At 38.8% G+C, this 22,387-nt stretch overlaps 1 protein-coding gene across 4 annotated transcripts in view; it reads right to left on the bottom strand.

Moving 5' to 3' along the window:
- The window catches only part of LOC100875215 (prohormone-1), a 117,826-nt gene that overhangs the window by 10,062 nt on the left and 85,377 nt on the right, over positions 1–22,387 (bottom strand). Inside the window, exons 1-2 of one of the 4 annotated variants that reach the window (XM_012298559.2) lie at positions 11,437–11,595; positions 3,891–4,006 (exon numbers count right to left, since the gene is read on the bottom strand). In XM_012298559.2, coding sequence (XP_012153949.1) covers positions 3,891–3,998 — 108 coding nt within the window. In that variant the 5' untranslated portion in view covers positions 3,999–4,006; positions 11,437–11,595. Of the gene's footprint in view, positions 1–3,890; positions 4,007–11,436; positions 11,596–22,387 lie in introns of those variants that run through there. The other 3 variants (XM_076537630.1, XM_012298553.2, XM_076537631.1) reach the window with 3 other exon arrangements.

The raw sequence follows: 22,387 nt of genomic DNA, 5'->3' as shown, positions 1-22,387 counted from the left end.
TAAGGACTTGATATCCTAGAATTTGGGGTCTAGGGAATTTTGGAACTTGGAAATTTGGGATCCAGGGAATTTTGGAATGTGGAAATTTGGGGTTTAGGGAATTTTGGAACCTGGAAATTTGGGGTCTAGGGAATTTTGGAATTGGGAAATTTGGGGTCTAGGGAATTTTGGAGCTTGGACATTTCGAGACTAGGGAATTTGGAAACACGTGAATTTCGAGGCTAGGGAATTGGAAAGCTTGAGAGTTGGGATCTAGTAAATTTTGGAACCTGAAAATTTCGGAACTAGGGAATTTGGAATCTAGGGAATTTGAAGTCTAGGGATTCGGAAGCTAAGGACTTGACATCGTAGAATTTGGGGTCTAGGGAATTTTGGAACTTGGAAATTTCGAGACTAGGGAATTTAGAAACTCGTGAATTTCGGGCTAGGGAATCTGGAAACTCGTGAATTTGGGGGCTAGGGAATTTGAAAGCTTGAGAGTTTGGGGTCCAGTAAATTTTGGAACCTGAAAATTTCTGAACTAGGGAATTTGGAGACTTGGGTATTTGGAGCCTAGGGAATTTTTGAAATACGGAAATTTAAATCCTAGGCAATTCAGTAACTTGGAAATTTGGATTATGTAATTTTTCCCCTAAATTATTTATAAAACACAAAACAGAATTCCAGAAACTGTATAAACCGCAAGCATCAAATTTGAACTCAAGCCTTCATAAAATCTCGAATCCAACAATGAACAGCCCGTCCATTAAATCGGCCATAAATATCGCTCTTAAAAACATCGGAGCAGAGTCGTGTTAATAATCATCCACCGCGATAAAATCGCGAAATAAAGCAGGGAATTGGTGGACTGACGGGACGCGGAATCGACGGAAACCGCTTTGATCGTTCGAACGCGGCTTAAGAGCGGTCCGCAATCAAAACCGCTGCAGATTCTGCCGGGCGCGGAATTAATTTCCCCGCCGATTAATTAGTCAATTCGCGAACGGTGGTCGAGCAATCCGGTCGCGACTTTAAACGAGTGCGTTCGATAACATCGATTCCGACACGTCGTCCTTGTTACACGGATATTCGTTCCACGGCCGTGAAACAACTCGAGCAGACGATTCGTATTGCCGTCACGCGTCCCGCCACAAAATGGAATACAGTTTGACGACGGGAACCTGTCCTTTTTTTAATACAGCTCCCCCGCATTGCGATGCCACTCGTCGCTTTACGTCACCGCGTGTTTCCCTCAGGACTTCTCCATTTTGTCGGCTCGTCCCTCGGTAAGATATTGGAGGAACAGCCCGATGTGACCATCGAGACCCTAAACGGAATTTTAAGAAGGCCTCCTTTCGTGCCGGGGTCGCTTAAATTTTTCATTCACGGAACCGGAGGATGTGGAAACGTGCGAACGACGGGAAACTTTGTCAGTTTTTACGTCTTTCAATCAGATCGAAAGATCAAATATTCCTTGTGCCATCCCGAGATGTAGAGATAAGCTCGTGGGTTTTCAAATTTTTATTTTTCTCAGATTTTAAATTCATTTTTTGGTTCTTTAGGTTTCAAGTTCCAAAATTTCCTAGATCCTAAATTACCAACTTTGCAAACTCTCTACGCCCCAAATTTACAAGTTCCAAAATTCCCTAGTTCTCAAATTTCTAAGTTCCAAAATTTCCTAGATCCTAAATTCCCTACGTTCCAAATTTCCAAGTTTCAAAATTACCTAGTTCCGAAATTCTCGAGTTCCAAAATTCCCTACGCTCCAAATTTCCAAGTTCCAAAATTACCTAGTCCTGAAATTCTCGAGTTCCAAAATTCCCTAGACCCCAAAATTCCCTTCGCTCCAAATTACCAAGTTCCAAAATTACCTAGTCTCGAAATTCTCGAGTTCCGAAATTCCCTAGACCCCAAAATTCCCTACGCTCCAAATTTCCAAGTTCCAAAATTCCCAAGACCCCAAAATTCCAAATTCCAAAATTCCCTACCCCCAAAATTCCCGAATTCCCAAATTCCCCATCTCACAAATCCCCAACTTTCTAACCGCCCTACATTAAATTCCCAAACTCCGTAACATCAAACTCCCCAAATTCCCCGACTACAAAGTCTCGGAATTTGTAATTACAAAATTCTTCAACTTCTAAGCGCAGAAATATGTACGTTTCCAAAGCATCTACACGAAGTTTCTCATTCCCGAGCTCCTCAGCGAATACCTGCGTAGATTAATTTCGCTTACAACGCACGGAAGACGAGTACATAAACGGTATCCAGCGCAAGAGTGTAATTCCCGTGTCGTTAGTAGAGAAGCAAGGAGAGTAGCCAGGATAAAAACGTATCTTTTTGGGTCGATTGTTCGGATCCCAGTGGAAAACGAGTCCAAGACGAGCATCGACGCGTTCTCGCGAAAATCGGGGACACCTGAAGACGCGGCTGTAACGAGCCACGTTTGTCGTCTCTCGAGTGTCGCCATTTTTTAACGCGTTCGCCATCAGCCTCGTATGTCGGACTCGGTTTCCGAGATGCCCTATTTACCCCTTTGCGCTCGACCGTCTTTATTTTTACCTCGCGAAAATGGCTTCGTTGTTGAAAACTTTGTAAATGTGCTGTTGGTGTTATTGTTTAAATCGCGTTGTTTAAAGAATTACAGTATACTATTGTAAATACAGTATACTATTCATGGTATTACAGAATGAAACGTTTGTTTTAACACTAAACCTACTGGCGTATAATGCGTACTTAATTTGAGATGAAAAATGAAGTCGAAAAATAAATAAACAAACGACAAAACATAAATTAGTACATACATTAGTTCTTTATCTTGATGAAGATCAATGTGGGTATCAGAAAAATCAATTCGACAAATTGTGTCATTTATAATAAGGATCTTGTTTTAGTGTTAAAGTAAATGAAGAATGAGACTTGCACCGTCTAAACGGTAGAACCACCATTTTATGATCGGACCAGTATTTTATAACAAGACCACCATTATTTCAAGACAATTTTGCACGTCTAACATAATTATAAAAGTGCAAACACCAAAGTGCTTCAAGTGCATTAAACACTAATTCGAGCACCAAAGTGCAAAATGTGATAACGAAAGTGCTTTCGAAGAGTGGGTTGAAAGCACACCTTGGAAAATTACCAAAATATTTTGCACGAATAAAAAGTATGAAAGCTTATTCGGATCGTGTCGCGAATTCAAGTACAAAATAATAGCGCTTCCGCGTAAAGTTGCAAGTGAACCGTCACCGGAAGCGTGTCCACATACGAATGTTAGTATCAATATCTATTTCGTATAGATATCGAAATGTATCCCCTTGCAAATTACAATAGCATCTAGACTATAGTTTTAAGAGAGTTTCGGAATATCGAAGGTACCATAGCAAGAGACCAAGGAACTTTTCCATTTTACCCGGGCGGTTTGCGCATTGAGCCCGAGGTTGTAGCCATATTTTTTCGGTTCCACGTAGTTTGAAAAGTCGAGACGATCTTGGGTTTATTACTGTGAGGGTAATTTGTAGGAGGCCGAGTGCCGGATGGGTGACCGTGCAACGGTTTGGGCCGGTGCACCACTGCCAGGGGAAACTGGGAACTCCCAATTTGGGGAAAGTCAGCCCTTTCCCACTCCTCGTTTTTCCCGCCCCAGTGTATCGGGAAGATGTATATATTTGTACGCGAGTCAACGCGCTTGGTCTTGCTATACTCGGAAGAAATAAAGTCACTCTAGTTATTTGTTAATTCGTTAAAATCGTTGTTCGGCCTTAATTTTGTCTCGCTCCGTTCCGATCCAAATTTAGTCTACGAAAGTGAAATTTTACGTAGTCGATGGCCTGCGGATACAGGAGTCCATCGAATACTTGATCGGTGGTTATACCATTTCGACGGAGTTAGGGTGATGCGTATGTACTTACGTCTACCTCGTTTAAAAGTCTCTCCTTGTCAGCAGCCGGCAGGGCCGTCGACCACTGGATCACCGCCACCAACACCACGGCCAGGAACAGTATCATTCTCAGCGACATCACGCTTCCTGCAACAAGGAATCACCAACTAACCGATCGTATCGAAAAGTTTTCCTATCGTATCTAGAAGCATATCGTAGAAATTGTCCTACGAAAGTAACGAGCTCTATCTCCAGCGAACGCTACGAGTTTCCAGCGAGCATCTTCCGCTTTACCGAGTTCCGTCGAAGGAAATCGTTTTGGCGAACGCACGCCGTTAACGACCGGAATAGTAAGTTTCCAACGGAAACGACGAGGTCCTCGAGCGAAGCTGCAAAAGTGTGTCCGAAGGCTTCGCGTTGATTACGCGTCCGACAAATTGCGACTGGTTAAACGGCGAAATTTCAGGTCGTAGTGAAGGAAGGTGCTGGTTAACTTTGACAACTTATTTCGGAATATACAATAGATTTCCACATCTAGAAAATATTTTGTATACAAGGTTTTGCAGCCATAGGAATTTCCGGAGATAGAACTTGTCATTCAAGGATTTCGATACTTTGATATACAATATTATAATAAATTATTATAACATTATTAAACAGAATTATGTATAAGAATTTAGGTGTCTGAATACTTCGGTATCTAGGTACTTCATGATCTGGGGATGTTTGTACTTAAGTATGTCACAATGGAAGATTCATATAGAGTTTTAACGATATCGTGATCGGGGAATATCGAGATTATTTCATGATCTTGGGATATTTGTACTTAAGTATGTCACAATACAAGATTCATATAGAGCTTTAATAATATTGCAGTCTGGGAATATCAAGATTATATCCGAATCTACCTATACAAAGATATTCCGGTATACAAAAGTGCGTTAGCAAACATAGGTCGAAAGGTGAACTGACCAGAAAGACTCCTCATAAGCGTTTGCATCCGATTAGCGTTTCGTTTCGGGAAACGCGGTTGGATTCGACGAAAGCTTCATTAACAAAATTTTATTCGACATTATCTCGGTTGATTCGTTTGATAGACGCATTTTGAAGCGGCGGTTGTTCATCAGCACTCATTCAACCGACAAACTATATTCGATTTCCGTATTTGAATCGCTTTTTAGCTTTCGATCTTGCATCAAGCGTGCATGGACAAGCGTTTAATCCTTCGCGACAGCGCATTGTTATTTCCATCGGATATCGACGAAAATGCAGCGAGAAATGCTGCTGTTTGCAACTGCGATTAAATATATGCTTACGGAATCGAGGGGTTAAAACCGATGGGAAACCGCTTATGTTTGTCGGAGAGATTTTGTCAGAAGTTTGGGGTTAGGGATTTGGGAAATGAGGGACTTGATTGTTTGAGGGTTTAGGGATTTGGGAAATTAGGGACTTGGTTATTTGAGGGTTTGGGAATTTATATATTTATATAGGGATTTGGGGTTTGAGAGTTTGGGACTTTGGGGATTTGGAAATTTCAGTTCATATTTGGGACTTAAGGATTTTAGGGATTTTGGGAATTTAGAGATTTGAGTGTTTAGGATATGTACATGTAAATATGTGGATATATGTGGATGTCATTATTTAAGTATTTAGGAATTTTTGGAATTTATTTGTGAAGATACAAAAATAGAAGATTGAATAATTACAATGTCACACCTCAAAGCAAACAACTTTTTCTCTCCCCTCGCCATTCATCCCCAGCGAACAATTGTTCCCACGAATACAATTTCCGAGTTACACAATTTGCGGAAGCCAGAAATTTGTAAGGAAAGCGTAGGCTAAACCAAAGACCCGCTCAAACATAGAGGATCACGTTCCCGCCCTAAGCTTATCCAACGTCGCTGCGATTGAAACGCAGCCTGTTAAATCACACGAACGAGGGGAAAAATAACGGGATCGACCTCCTCGAACGTGATTGATCGACCATCTATTCTGATCAATGTCGAAATAAGCCCAGTCGTGCGACGGTCGCTTATAGCTGGACACGTAGATGGACGATTTCGGTCAAATCGACAGCACGATTTGACAGACAGCCTCTCCGCCGTCGACGGAACGATAATTCCGATTGTATTTGAAAAACGGCAGCGTTCAACAATATTCCATTTACTTGCTCGTATTTCAATTCTATTGCTCGTGTTCGACCGTATGTTGCCTTCGCGCGCTATGTTGACGTACCGATGCCACGAGTCGGCGCGTCAAGAGGTGTTTAGAAGAGAAATTGCTCGGAATAGAAAAATCGCGCGTATTTTCGGCGGTGCAGGCACGATCGAGCGAAAGAAGACAGCAAACGTTTCGAGTAGCCACGTCGGAACGTCGCTCGGGACTGTTCTACGGTGCGTCCCTTAAACCTGGCCCCCACGCGCCAGGAACAGGGTCGTCCACGGTACATGCCGTAGTCGAGCCAGGAACGTGGCGGATCCAGGTTCGGACCCGATTGGTCAGAAGAGAAACGTCTAGACTCGCACGTATTTTCGGTATCGGCTCGAATTAGGCGACGACAGGCAGTCTCGATAGCGCGAACTACTGCAGTTGTCATTATCTGCCGAAATGTAACGGGGTAGGCTTCTTTTGGGTCTCAACCGACATCTGTGTAGTCCGTATCTACTTATCTCTTGTTCACGTGTCGCGTAGCATCTCCATTATGAGTCGCGCGGAAGTAAAATGGCGGCTCGACGATCCTCAGAAGTACGTCACATACACGTTAATGTACATGTTAGGTTAAATGTTAGGGTAAGAGAGTTGTTGATTATAAATCCTCTTTATATATGTGCATTACAAATGTGCTGCAGGTAGGTCAAATGTTAGTTCTTGTAAGGATGATTTATCATACTGATGTACAAAGACAATTGCGGATATATTTTCTTTTGCATTGCATTGTGGATTTTTATTACTTTCCCAGCTGACTTTTCTTGATCATTCAAGATTGCATTTCGATGTTCTTTGAATCTTGCAACGACTTTCCCCGTTATTAATAACCGTTATTCCTCGATAACCTTTTCCCACGATAAATTACAAATTTCTCTTATCAAAACTCCTCTTCTTTCCATCTCGCTGCACGTTAAATTTCAGTTGTTTACGCTTCGAAATTCAAACTTATACCGAAGTGGAGTTATGTTCCGGACGATTGCATACAAAACAAACCTATCCCGCGGTTCAAACAGCTTCCAAGTATTCCTAGCTCGTACAAAGTGTGCTGTCCGAATATTAATGAGGCGCGAAAGTACAACATTTTGTTTCAAATGATTCGTGCAATTTGAACGAATGCCGTTAAACAATTTCTAGAATGAAGATATCAGAAAATTTATGGGGGAACAGTTACACAATTTGTGTAATGGTGAAATTGTTAGGAGATTTGAATAAAAACTGTTATGAAATTTGCATAAAGATGAAATTTTTACGAAATTTGAATAAAAATGAAATTGTTATTTGCATGAAAATGAAAGTTGCACAATTTTTGTAGCAGTGAAACTGTTGTTTGTATGATAGTAAGGTAGTTATGCAATTTTTGTGACTGTGAGACAATTATACAATTTGTATGACAATGAGACAATTTTATATATAGTTTGTATAGCAATGAGACAATTATATAGTTTGTACAATAGTGAGACAATTATACAATTTGTACAATAGTGAAATACCCATATAATTCATACAGGAATAAATTAAATAATTTGTACAATTGTGAAGCATATAATTTATATAAGAACAAATTAAATAATTTGTACAATAGTGAAGCACCCATAAAATTTATACAGGAACAAATTAAACAATTTATACAACAGTGAAACTTTTCTACAATTTCTATAAAGGCAAGCCAATTAAATAATTAGTATAACAGTTTCACTGTTACCTTCATGAGAACAAATCAGTTAAAGATAAAATTAAAAGACTACAAAGCAAAGGTATCTGAAAGTAAAGTAGTTAGAAAGTTCACACAGCAATGGAAGAATTAACTCGGTACAAAAAAAATAACATAATTTGTATGACAGTAAAATTTTGATCATACAGTTTCATCCTTTTGAAGCTGTTCCTCAAAGGAGAATCGAAAGGGAGTATAATTACTACAGCGTTACGCGGTCATACATTCGCGCGGAGGTTCATTTTCAACCCCGACAAAATTCACCTTTATGCTCAAACTTTTATCGGGTCAGAGAAAAACGAGAATTCTGTGGAAATTCTGAAGTTTCTGCTATTCTGATTCGTGACGCTAGGATGAATTTTCAACGTTGTAATATCAGATTGACATGACATTTCGACTTTCGTTTAATACTGTAGATGAGATCAGCTCCCTAACTTGTATCTACATGTGACGCACCGATGCGTCACGCTGACAACGCTTATTTTTAATGCATACCAAATTGACATAAAATTTCAACTTTCTTTTAATACCGTAGCTGAGATTAACTTTGTGTCATCTCCGCATGTGACGCACCCTTGACGCACTCGTGATGCAAACGTAATATAGCAGTAATGAACTCATGACGCAACCTTGACGCACTCGTGACGTAAATGTAATATAGCAGTAATGTACTCATGACGCAACCTTGACGCACTCGTGACATAAATGTAATATAGCAGTAATGTACTCATGACGCACCCTTGACGTACTCATGATGTAAACGTAATATAGCAGTAATGTACTCATGACGCACACTTGACGCACTCATGACGTGAACGTAATATAGCAGTAATGTACTCATGACGCACCCTTGACGCACTCATGACGTAAACGTAATATAGCAGTAATGAACTCATGACGCAATCTTGACGCACTCAAGTTGCAATTATTTTGCCAATTTTTTTCTAATATAAAGAATTCATGTCAACTTTCTTTTAATACTATAGCTGAGATTAACTCCGTGTTATCTCCACATGTGACGCACCGGTGCGTCACGCTGACAAGTCCCACTTATTTTTAATACACCGAAATTTTCAATACCTCAAGTTTGCTCGGTTATAATCCGCACAGTCGCATAATATCGAATCGACGTTTCAACATTCTTTGTCCGATGCAGTGATTAGTTCGGCAGCCGAGAAATCGGTGCACGGTAAAAATCAGAAGTTACCGAACAGTAAGAATTAATAAGAAGTAACGCGTTGAGTAGAAGATCGAATAATTAATAAGAATATCCTAGAACCTCCTAAGAAATCGAAAGAAGCTGGGAAGAAAGGAGTACACGCGTCTCGGGATGCCTATAGAAACACTGGGGCATAAGCCGGCTTGAAAAACCTGCTCTACACAATTTCGAAGCGATAAATCGAATAATCTGTCGAAAGATCGCGAAGTAATAGTTAATAATTTGAAAGAGAAGGTCATTTCGGAAATTTCCTGCGCCGCGTTTTACATCCGCCACACGCATTTGTACCTTGACGGAGCACCCTGCGCACGAGTCGCACTCACCTCGTCAATTTTACTCGAATTTTTCATGCCATTTGGAGATCTAGCCCTATAATTTGCATGGTCAACCGGATTGATATAACATTTCAAGTTTATTTGTCTGTTTTAATATCGTGATTCGGATCTGACAAATAGGGTTGTTCGGTCAGCAAATAGGTTGACTAGGAATTCATTTTCTGTGATTTCATGTTTACTGAATGAAGCTTATTTTATTGACAAATTTTGATTTTAGTGCGTGTTTGTATGTTGAGCTTAGGCAAAGTTTAAATGATGAATACTGAAAATTGCAATGTAAGTGACAAAATATGAATCTTCATCCCTTACGTAATATATGTAATAATATATGCAAACATGTATAAATGTACAAGGCAAACTAAGACAGATACGACTTCTTGTCAGAGAATCAAATTTTCTTAGAATGGGCCAAAACACATGGGACAGTTGTCAAAAGTGAAAGGTGAGTAGGTAACAAGGGTTTGAGGGGTGGAAAGCACTTCAACGAGCGAAAAGGAGTCTTGATCAATATAATACAATTGTGAATGATGCAAAAAACAAATAAAATAAAATATTCATATAAAAATAATAAAATATATACAATAATAAAAATATTTAAATATTTGCGTTTTCATTTGGGGATGAAGGAAATTAATATCTGAAAATAATTATAATACTTGAGAAAATTATTTGATACTTGGGAAAATTCTAAAACTTGACAAGATTCTAATACTTGAGAAAATTATGATACTGGAGAAGATTCTAATACTTTCAATTTTCAGTGAAAATTTCAATACTTGACAAAATTATTTGATATTTGGGAAAATTCTAAAACTTGACAAAATTCTAATACTTGAGAAAATTATGATACTGGAGAAGATTCTAATACTTTCAATTTTCAGTGAAAATTTCAATACTTGATAAAATTATTTGATATTTGGGAAAATTCTAAAACTTGACAGAATTCTAATACTTGAGAAAATTATGATACTCAAAAAGATTCTGATACAGTCAGTGTAAAAAGTATTCGTACAGTAATCAATTTCAACAAAAATGTTGTGAAACGTCATTTATTAACAAAATTTGAACAAATAAAAAATACATACATATTCTTAGATGTCTATGTATTATATATAAGATTGTGTATGTATTTTTTATTTGTTCAAATTTTGTTAATAAATGACGTTTCACAACATTTTTGTTGAAATTAATTACTGTACGAATACTTTTTACACTGACTGTACTTGTGAAAATTGTAATACTTGACAAACTAATTTGATACTTGAGAAAATTCTAAAACTTGAGGTAATTCTAATACTTGAGAAAATTATGATACTTGAGAAGATTCTAATACTTGTGAAAATTTTAATACTTGACAAAATTATTTGATACTTGTGAAAATTCTAATACTTGAGAAAATTATTTAATACTTGTGAAAATGATACTTGAGAAAATTCTAATACTTGAGAAAATTCTAATACTTGTGAAAATTCTAATACTCGAGACAATTATTTAATATTTGTCAAGATTCTAAAACTTGATAAAATCCTAAAACTGGATAAAATTCTAAAACTTGTAAAAATTCTAATACTTGACAGAATTCTTCATCACTCAAACTCCATCGTCAAAATAAAAATCTGTTGAATATCTCTCGAGTACTAGAACCATACAGGGAAATAAATTCATCTGAATTTGTCTACAAAACGAAGGACCACAACCCTTCGTTCAACAGGTACTTCACAAGACTCCGCAAAACTACAAAATCTCAGACTCCGCAAAACTACAAAATCTCAAAAAATCCGCAAAACTACAAAATCTCAAAGACTCCGCAAAACTACAAAATCTCAAAGACTCCACAAAACTACAAAATCTCAAAAAATCCGTAAAACAAGAAAATCTCAAAAAATCCGTAAAACAAGAAAATCTTAAAAAATCCATAAAACAAGAAAATCTCAAAAAATCCGTAAAACAAGAAAATCTCAAAAAATCTAAAGAGCCAACAACTTCGCAAAGAATCCGAAAAAACACCGTCAAAAAGAATTCTTCCCCCTGGGATTTCGTCCAACGCGAAGAGAAACGTTTAAACATTCGAAGAGAATAAAAGTATCGTTATAGAATAAAGTACCTGTAGATCGAGCAGCGTCGTAATCGGTATCCCAGGGGACGATCGTAGATGTTTATCGTGAACGGTTGCAAGGATGCTTCGACGTTGGAATGACTGAGCTTGCAAGCACGCGACCACTTTATATCGGAGACAGGGCCGGGTAGTTGGTGGTGGAAAGGCAGCTACCGGTGGTGGAAACCCACCACCCCGTCGACTACTCTCTGCCGACGAACACGCGTCTCCTCCGCGATATTTCGATGCGGAGGATTACTGCTTTCCGAATCGTCGTCCCACGGGATTCCGACGATTAATCGATTAATCCGATCGCCGGCCTCCGTTAGGATGGAGCTAAGGATAATCAAGGAGTTTTCCCTGAACGGAGAGGAAATGTTTCGACGAGTTTTCTAATTTTACAAATTTCGAATCGAATTTTAGAAATTTTAGACGTTTCAGAGGCTTTCAGGTGTTTGTTAAGTAGTTAGGTATTTTATATGTTGTTAAGTAGTAATATTAAATATTAAATTATGTAATAATATTATAATTGATTGATATTAATTTATTATAATTTAATTAATTTACTATAATTGATTGATATTAATTTATTATAATTTAATTAATTTATTGTAATTGATTGATATTAATTTATTATAATTAGTAAATTATTGTATTATTAATATTATAATAATTATTATGATTATAATAAATAATATTATAATAATTAATATTAATATTATAATATTATTAAAATATTAATGATATAATAATTTATTAATTATGATAAATAATAATATTTATTACAAGTGACCCAAATTCCCTAGATATAGGGATATTCAGATAAAAAATTGTTAGGGTATCAAATACTTGGATCTTTATGTTACTAGATCCTTGTAACAGTAGATTTTTATGTTACTAGATTCTTATGGCATTAGGTCACTATATCCCTAGATTTTGATATTTCCAGATGCTTGCAAGGTTAGATCATTCTATTCTTGAATGACTGCGTCACTAGATCTTTATGTAACTAGATTCTTATGGCATTAGGTCACTGTATCCCTAGATTTTGATATTTCCAGATGCTTGCAAGGTTAGATCATTCTATTCTTGAATGACTGTGTCACTAGATTTTTATGTAACTAGATTCTTATGGCATCAGGTCACTGTATCCCTAGATTTTGACATTTCCAGATGCTTGCAAGGTTAGATCATTATATTCTTGAATGACTGTGTCACTAGATCTTTATATTACTAGATCCTTGTAACAGTAGATTTTTATTTTACTAGATTCTTATGACATCAGGTCATTATATCCCTAGATTATTACATCTCTATATTAAAATATCCCTAGATCCCTATATGACTGGGTCCTAATATCCCTAGATCCCTACATAACTGGCTCCTAATATCCCTAGATCCTCCAGCCAATATTCCTAGATCTCTATATGACTGTCTCCTCGTCCCTAGATCCCCCAGCTAATATTCCTAAATCCCTATATGACTGGTCCTAATATCCCTAGATCCCTACATAACTGGCTCCTCATATCCCTAGATCCTCCAGCCAATATTCCTAGATCTCTATATGACTGTCTCCTCGTCCCTAGATCCCCCAGCTAATATCCCTAAATCCCTATATGACTGGTCCTAATATCCCTAGATCCCTACATAACTGGCTCCTCATATCCCTAGATCCTCCAGCCAATATCCCTAGATCTCTATATGACTGTCTCCTCGTTCCTATATCCCCCAGCTAATATCCCTAGATCCACCAGTCCATAAACCAGACTATCCCTAGATTTCGATATCCTCAGATCCACAAATAGAAAAATCAGAAATCAGTCCATAGAACAGAAAGTCCCTAGATTGTTTTAATAGAAAAATCCCTAAATACTTGCATTGATTATAAAGTTTTGATGAAACCACAATTGCAACGGGACTTAGTAGAAAAGGAGGATCGGATATATTCGCAATTATAGTGTGAAGAGGTAAATTTGTACGAGATGGATGAAACACGTTGCGAACGGTGGACAGCTAATTCGAAATACCTTCGGCTATCATTAACGGACAAAGCCGTTCCTCCGATTCTAATTGTTCGCGCGGTCAATTTTCGGTATATCTACTGGACGAAATTAATTGCACTGCCTAAAACATGTTTGTATACATACACGAAGCGTGCGGTACTATATAATTATGGCGAGCGCAAGTTTCAGAGTGGAAATGTAAATATATATTTAAATAAATATATGTGGAGGAGGATGTACGGCTTTGGGATATTTGCACGTTGCGTAATATTGAAAAATTCTTTGTAAAGACTGAAATGTGTAGTGCACGTGTGCATTATAAATAGCGAGGTGGATAGGAGTATATTTCAGAGTGATAATGTAGATACAAATATAGGAAGAGGTAGATGTATCATTGGGGTAGTCGGGCGTTCTATCATTTTGATATATTTAGGGTTTGTAGGTGGTAGATAGGGGAATTGAACGATTTCTAAGTTTGAGAATATTATTTATAAAATATCTTATATGTTACGAAATTTTCAAGTTATATTAAAGTAATGTATAAATGTTCAAGTTTTCTAGTCTTCCAGTTCTTACATCCCCGAATTCTCGAGTATTTAGATTTCAAAAATAATAAGATCTTAAATCTTCAAATTATCAAGTCGTAATGTATACATCTCCTTCAGGTCAACTTTGCAAACCTCCAACTTCCTAAATCCCTAAAAACTACAATCTTCAACTTCTTTAATCTCCAACTCTCTCAAACTTTCAACTCCTTAGATCTCCAACTCTCAAAATTCCTAAATATCCAAGTTTCCACGCCTTCTTAAATTTCCAACTACCTAAATCCCCAAAAACTACAATCCTCAACTTCTCAAATCTCCAACTCTCTCAAACTTCCAACTCCTTAGATCTCCAACTCTCAAAATTCCTAAATATCCAAGTCTCCATGCCTTCCTGAATCTCCAACTCCCTAAATCTCCACCTTCGCAAATCCCCAACTCCTCAAAACTCCAAATCCCTAAATCTCCAAGTCTCCAAATTTCCATCTCCTCAAATCCCCAACTCCCCAAATCTCCAACCCCTTTCTAAATTTCCAACTTTCTAAATCTCCACCTTCTCAAATCCCCAATTCCTCAAAACTCCAAATCTCCAAATTTCCATTTCCCCAAATCCCCAAATCTCCAAATTTCCATCTCCCCAAATCCCCAACTCTTCAAATCCCCGATTCCTCAAATCCCCAACTCCTCAAATCCCCAACTCCCCAAAACCCCAAATCTCCAAATTTCCATCTCCCCAAATCCCCAACTCTTCAAATCCCCAATTCCTCAAATCCCAACTCCTCAAATCCCCAATTCCTCAAATCCCCAACTCCCCAAAACCCCAAATCTCAAAATTTCCATCTCCTCAAACCCCCAACTCTTCAAATCCCCAATTCCTCAAACCCCAACTCCTCAAATCCCCAATTCCTCAAATCCCCAACTCCCCAAAACCCCAAATCTCCAAATTTCCATCTCCTCAAACCCCCAACTCCTCAAATCCCTAATTCCTCAAATCCCCAATTCCTCAAATCCCCAACTCCTCAAGTCCCCAACTCCTCAAATCCCCAATTCCTCAAATCCCCAATTCCTCAAATCCCCAACTCCTCAAATCCCCAATTCCTCAAATCCCCAACTCCCCAACTCCCCAACCTCCCAAAACTCCAACCCCCTCCTAAATCTCCAACTCCCTAAATTTCCATCTTCTCAAAACCCCAAATCTCCAAATCTCCAAATTTCCATCTCCCCAAATCCCCAACTCCCCAACTTCCAAATCTCCACCTTCCCAACTCCCCAAATCTCTAAATTCCCACATAAGCACCCTCTCCTCCTCGCACCCGTCTCTCGCATCGAGGTGCGAAAATCGTAATTGGCGAACGACCCAGTACCAAATGGAACCGTAGCCTCGTAAGGGACGGTGTTATTCGGTAAATGAGGTAGGGCAGATTGGTCAGAATCGTGGCGGATGTCATAAAGGGGGTAGAAATTCGCGATAGCGCGAGCCAGGAATGTCTGATCCCCTAAAATATGCGAAGCGGCATGCCCGGTTCACGTGCCACAGGCTTTGCCACGGGATCACGTACGTGTCCTTCGCTTTCATCCATCATTCTGTCCCGCTCCGTTATACGCTTACCACGTTGCTGCTTTCTGCTCCTAATATCGATCCTTATCGATCCTTTCGAATCTTTGAACGTTTCTCAAGATTTTTACGAAATGTCCTTTCAGGAGCGACGCAGTCGACGCTTGTGCGTTTGTATCTAATCTGTGGGTCGCAATTTTGGGGATTTTCGAATGAAATTTCTGGGGTGCATTCTAGGGATAGTGTAGATTTGCTGTATGGAGTTTGGTGGCGATCGGATGAAAAGAACCTGTTATCGACGTTGGTCTTCGTTCGATCGATGTCAAGAAGTCAAGGTTAATACGTAGCTACCTGATAAGGTAGCAGATGGATTAAGGTGTACCTGAAGGGTACCTCAAATAAAAGATCTTGTAGGAGTCAGAATTTCCACGTGCGTTTACGCAACTTTAAACGCGAGGGTTAGATGCAGCTGTACCTGACAGACCTATGTTTTCAGACTTCACTGATTTCGGCTGGCCAACTTCATTCGCACTCGTCTTTACGCAACGAATTATTCCCGAAACAATATAAATCCTAAAGAATGGCCATCGAATTCGAAAACATTCTTTGGGTATTGCCGTCCGGAGTGACCTCTGGGAAGATCCTTTCTTTGTGCGTAGAATGGAAGTAATTGCGGTGGCTACGATGTTAGATTGGAAAAGGAAATTATCTGCGTCATTATCCATTGAAACTTATGTAAGTTGGAGAGGGTTGTGCTGTTAAAGACGTCAAATCTACATCCTGTTCATATATTTCTATGAATCTGCAAGACTAAATACATACATCATTGAATCGCTACATTTCTCTATACATGCAAGATTAAAACCTACATTCTCAAACCTCTGCATCTACAAATTCATTTATTTTTATATACCTACAACCCTAACATCATTAAACCTCTACATGAAACCTCGGATACCTAAACACATCTACTCATCTGACAAATCCATTACAGGTTGAGGGGAGCAATACCTTTAGACAGATGAAAATAAGCTGACATTTGTGAATTTTTTTGTATAGGACACCTTTGTTTTGCATTTTCGAAATTTCACCTATAATTTATTATAACTATTGCCTATTACAGAATATTTTCTGTTTTGTAAAATATTTCAAAATGCCGGAATTATGACAATCCTTTCTGGAAGTGTTTCGGCGCGTCTCGCGAATCGGCGTGGGTTCCAGCGGAAGATATACTGGTTTCAGCAAGTTTGCAGACAACGTTTCGAAAACTAACATTCACAGTTAGTAGATGAACCTCAGAAACGTGCAAAATATGTAAAATCGAAGAAATGGCGCGTTTAAAGAAAAACTTTGAATTTTATTGAAAATTTTTGCAATGTTTGCAATAAAAAGGACTTTAATGTTCAATTTATTTCATACATTTAGGTTCATATGTTAGATAGTATTGTCATGGATATGTGGAGAAAATTTGAGCGCGATCGATAAACTAGTTTTTGAGTTATCAGTCACGGCAATTTTAAGAACGTAGTTTTGAGAAAAACGCGTTTAAAGTTTCAGTCCTCCGCACTGAACGCGTGTATACCCGCGGCGCTAGTCGGCCATGACTTCAAAAGGGCTTCGTATTTCGCTTGAAAATTTTCAGACAATATTTTTAAGATGTTTCACTAACATTTTATAGAAAAACAATTTTGTAATTTTTTAAGATTCTAAAGGTACTGCCCTCCTTAAAAAAAGTAACCTTGATGGTTGTAAGATGAGTGAAGAATGTTTGAATATACCTTCATCCTTAAACCTCTGCATCTCTAAATTCCTCTGCAACCCTAAATACATCATCAAACCTCAGATACCTAAACACATCTTCTACCTATCTGACAAATCAATTACACAATTAAGAAAACTTACAACCTTGATGATTGTGAGATGAGTAAAGAATGTTTGAATGATGGAGAATGTTTGGATACACCTTCAATAGCTGAGGCAGGAGTGAAAAATTGATCGTTATCGGGAGATGTGGCTATCAGGCGATAAAGGGCAGATCGATAGTAGATAAGTAATCGAATGGCCAAAAATGGGCCATCTGAAGCTTTGGAAACGTAATCTCGACGACCGCGATAAAACACGATAAAATGAACGGTGTTGCTCCCCTATCGAGTTCTGTTCTCAATGAAATTTCTATACGTTACTCTCCGCTATACTACTCTCTTTACACTTCACATTGAGCAATAAACTAAAGCTGAATTCTCCAACTGCAGCTCATATAGTTGAATTCTTCAACTATAGCTCATATAGCTACATTCTCCAACTACAGCTCATATAATTGAATTCTTAATCTTATTTTACTATCTATGAATTTTCAATTGAATCCAAAATCAAAAAGCTGTTCACAGTCAACCCTAATGACAGTACATATTCTTATAACCCTAGTACTATATTCTATACTATTATTCTTTCCCAATATTCTTTCAAAAATTTTCCCAATATTCTTTCAAAAATTAAATTAGAGACCGCGTACCTAACACGAACAACGTTGAAACTATAACAAGATGGCGGAACTCGTGAGCGAAAACATATTACCGGTTTTCGAAAACGCTACGAGACTCGTAAACGGAGTATCTTTACGGTCCTCGCGAGGGACTCGAGACATCGAATGAACTCGAACTTCCGGTTGCAAGCTGCGTGTACGTCGTAAAGTAACGATCGAATGAAATTTGCATCGGCGTCCCGTTAAAACGAAGGAACTTTATCGCCACCGTGCGGCGATTTGCAATTTTTAACGAAAACGGTCAGGCCGTTTGCACGATGAAATTCGTGTCGTTCCTGCGGCGACGGGAAGGAAATACGTCGAGAAAAATGGGTCGAGCTTATTCTTCGAGCGTTCGGTTAAATTACGCATCCGAGGGAAGACCGAGTAGAGCTTTGCTTAACAAATGCGTTCGATTTACCTTTCTTCCGACACGCGTCGAACAAACTACTTCCGGTGGGTTGTGGAGGAAAACCACGAGTTGGCTGAGGTGTTTAGAAGCTGTTTAGAAGAACACAGAAGAATTAGAAGAATTCGGAAGAGAAATAGTCAGAACCTTTAAGGATATCAATGAAATAGGTCCAGTCGAAGGTTCGCTTATGGCTGGACACGTAGATGTACGATTTCGGTCAAATCGACAGCTCGATTTGACAGACAGCCTCTCCGCCGTCGACGGAACGATAATTCCGATTGTATTTGAAAAACGGCAGCGTTCAACAATATTCCATTTACTTGCTCGTATTTCAATTCTATTGCTCGTGTTCGACCGTATGTTGCCTTCGCGCGCTATCTTGACGTACCGATGCCACGAGTCGGCGCGTCAAGAGGTGTTTAGAAGAGAAATTGCTCGGAATAGAAAAATCGCGCGTATTTTCGCCGGTGTAGGCACGATCGAGCGAAAGAAGACAGCAAACGTTTCGAGTAGCCACGTCGGAACGTCGCTCGGGACTGTTCTACGGTGCGTCCCTTAAACCTGGCCCCCACGCGCCAGGAACAGGGTCGTCCACGGTACATGCCGTAGTCGAGCCAGGAACGTGGCGGATCCAGGTTCGGACCCGATTGGTCAGAAGAGAAACGTCTAGACTCGCACGTATTTTCGGTGTCGGCTCGAATTAGGCGACAACAGGCAGTCTCGATAGCGCGAACTACTGCAGTTGTCATTATCTGCCGAAATGTAACGGGGTAGGCTTCTTTTGGGTCTCAACCGACATCTGTGTAGTCCGTATCTACTTATCTCTTGTTCACGTGTCGCGTAGCATCTCCATTATGAGTCGCGCGGAAGTAAAATGGCGGCTCGACGATCCTCAGAAGTACGTCAACATACACGTTATTGTAAATGTTAGGTTAGATGTTAGGGTAAGAGAGTTGTTGATTATAAAACCCTTTATATTTGTATATTACAAATCCTAAATATGCTACAGTTAGGGTAAATATTGGCTAAAGGTTACTTGACCAGCAAGTGAAAATGTCTTCATTAAAAGAGTCCTCATCGATTATAAATCCCCTTAATATTAATTATCCCCTATATTAAATTCTACATATTATAAACCCCTAAATATGCTACCATTAAATTAAAAGTTGTTTAGAGGTTGCTTGACCAGCAAGTGAAAATGTTTTCGATAAAATAGTCCTTGTTGATTATAAATCCCCTTTCGCGACCAAGACAGGAGATCCAATTTCGTTCGGGGTTGGCTTTGATCCTGGCGTCCCTTTTCTCGCCGATCGATCCCGGATCGTTTCTTTACCCTCCACGGACGAAACTCTTCCTCGTTAAAGGATAATTACTACGTCCGTTTCGCGTTTCGTTTCGTTTGCTCTTTCGTTTAGCTTTCATCGTAAAGGGAAACACAGAGAGTCTTCGCGTTGCGATTATTAACGTTGTTACCGATAAAGCTAAATCGGTATTGGAACAATGAAAAGAGGGAGATAATCGTATCGAGTTAACGAATTTACGATTTTCCTTTGCACCGTGGGGTTAAGACTCGATGTGAATGCTTTTCTAAACTTGGTTATGTATTGTACAGAACCTATTTACTCTTCTATTATCGACAATGTAAGTAAAAGTTTCTTCTTTTGGGATTGGTGATTTTGTTCTTGTAGAATCAAGTTCTTGATGAAATCTTGATATTTTCTTTTTACACACCTATTCTTTTTACATAATTTTCAAACAGAGAGTAAAAGATTTTTTGGACAGCACGTTTATTAGTTTCACATAGGAATCTAATTTTCCAAGTAATTCTATAATGTTTAATTTTATAATTCTATACTTTTCGAGATGTTTAGGAAAATTGCAAAGAAGGGAAAATTCTTGTCAAAAATATTGTGAGACTTCAAACTTTTTTTTACTTTAAATGTTACATTCACAAAATTTTTCAAGATTTAATAATCTACAAAGAAAATAATCTGAATTTGAAAAATATATTCCACCATTTTCCTCCGCGTCATTCGTGATCGTCGACTCAATTATTGGTTCACGCTACTGATAATTAACTTTAGGTCTGGATCATCGTTTATTACATTGCGTAACAAGGCTTCTCTCATTTCCTCCGTTTTATCGTCGAAAGGACGTCGCAGGATTATGAAACCTTTTAGGAAAACGAAAAAATCGATGACCGCGATTTATAGTCTGACACGCTAGATTATTTTGGCTTGTTAATCTGATTAAATATTTAGTCTTAATTTAATCTTCAGGAAGAGATGCTCGTTTGCTGTAAATAATTAATTCACCTAAAATTGATCGTAGTGAACATGACGCAAGTAATCGCATAAAACTAAGTTGTTCAAATAAATTAAATTCAGTAAAATTGAACTAAAATAAAATAACTGTTCAATGAGTAAACAATATCTACTGCTAACTATATTGTATTACTCTCATATTTTCAGTAAACTCATTCTTGAATTTATAAAATTATTCTTGAAGCGAAAGAAACGCAATGGCGTCTGCAATGGCAGCGCGAGAATTCTTGCAAGTCGAAGGACTAGATCAAAAGATAGCGTGAATTGTGTTAGTCTGACAGTCGGCATCGACCGGATCGACGTCAGAGATACAGTCGTCTTGTACGACAAGGTAAATACCTGTTCTCGGCGATTTGTTCCGTCGACGTACAGATTAAAATCGTCGAACAGAAACGTCGATCATCGCGAACTGGAACGCAATCGCGTTTACGGTTATTTCATCTTCCGCCTTTTTTTCGCGGAGCTGCGATTCTCCGTACGGTGTCAGGGTCGACCAGGAAACGAGAACGGTGAAACAGGATATCCGTTATGAAAATGCTTAATTAGCGTTAGTGTGACGAAGAAAGCCGTTAAGTTACGTAAAGCGAGCTTCTCGTGTCTCTGTGCTGCCCTGAACTCGCGGGCTTATTTATTAACTTACTGTTGATTAATATTGATTGACAATTTTAAATGATTTTTAAACGAGGTAAGTACATAACTCCGTCGAAATGGTATAACCACCGATCAAGTATTCGATGGACTCCTGTATCCGCAGGCCATCGACTACGTAAAATTTCACTTTCGTAGACTAAATTTGGATCGGAACGGAGCGAGACAAAATTAAGGCCGAACAACGATTTTAACGAATTAACAAATAACTGGAGTGACTTTATTTCTTCCGAGTATAGCAAGACCAAGCGCGTTGACTCGCGTACAAATATATACATCTTCCCGATACACTGGGGCGGGAAAAACGAGGAGTGGGAAAGGGCTGACTTTCCCCAAATTGGGAGTTCCCAGTTTCCCCTGGCAGTGGTGCACCGGCCCAAACCGTTGCACGGTCACCCATCCGGCACTCGACCTCCTACAAATTACCCTCACAGTAATAAACCTAAGATCGCCTCGACTTTTCAAACTACGTGGAACCGAAAAAATATGGCTACAACCTCGGGCTCAATGCGCAAACCGCCCGGGTAAAATGGACAAGTTCCTTGGTCTCTTGCTATGGTACCTTCGATATTCCGAAACTCTCTTAAAACTATAGTCTAGATGCTATTGTAATTTGCAAGGGGATACATTTCGATATTTATACGAAATAGATATTGATACTAATATTCGTATGTGAACACGCTTCCGGTGACGGTTCACTTGCAACTTTACGCGGAAGCGCTATTATTTTGTACTTGAATTTGCCACACGATCCGAAGAAGCTTTCATACTTTTTATTCGTGCAAAATATTTTGGTAATTTTCCAAGGTGTGCTTTCAACCCACTCTTCGAAAGCACTTTCGTTATCGGTACCATCACATTTTGCACTTTGGTGCTCGAATATGGCCGTAACTGTTTTCCGATATACTATCAATTCTGTGTCGATGTACTTGAAAATCACTTGGGCAATTAGATA

This window comes from Megachile rotundata, chromosome 11, assembly GCF_050947335.1.
Source record: "Megachile rotundata isolate GNS110a chromosome 11, iyMegRotu1, whole genome shotgun sequence".
Lineage (NCBI taxonomy): Eukaryota > Metazoa > Arthropoda > Insecta > Hymenoptera > Megachilidae > Megachile > Megachile rotundata.
Note: the sequence above shows the minus strand (reverse complement) of the source record. Positions and strands in the feature narration are given on the sequence as shown.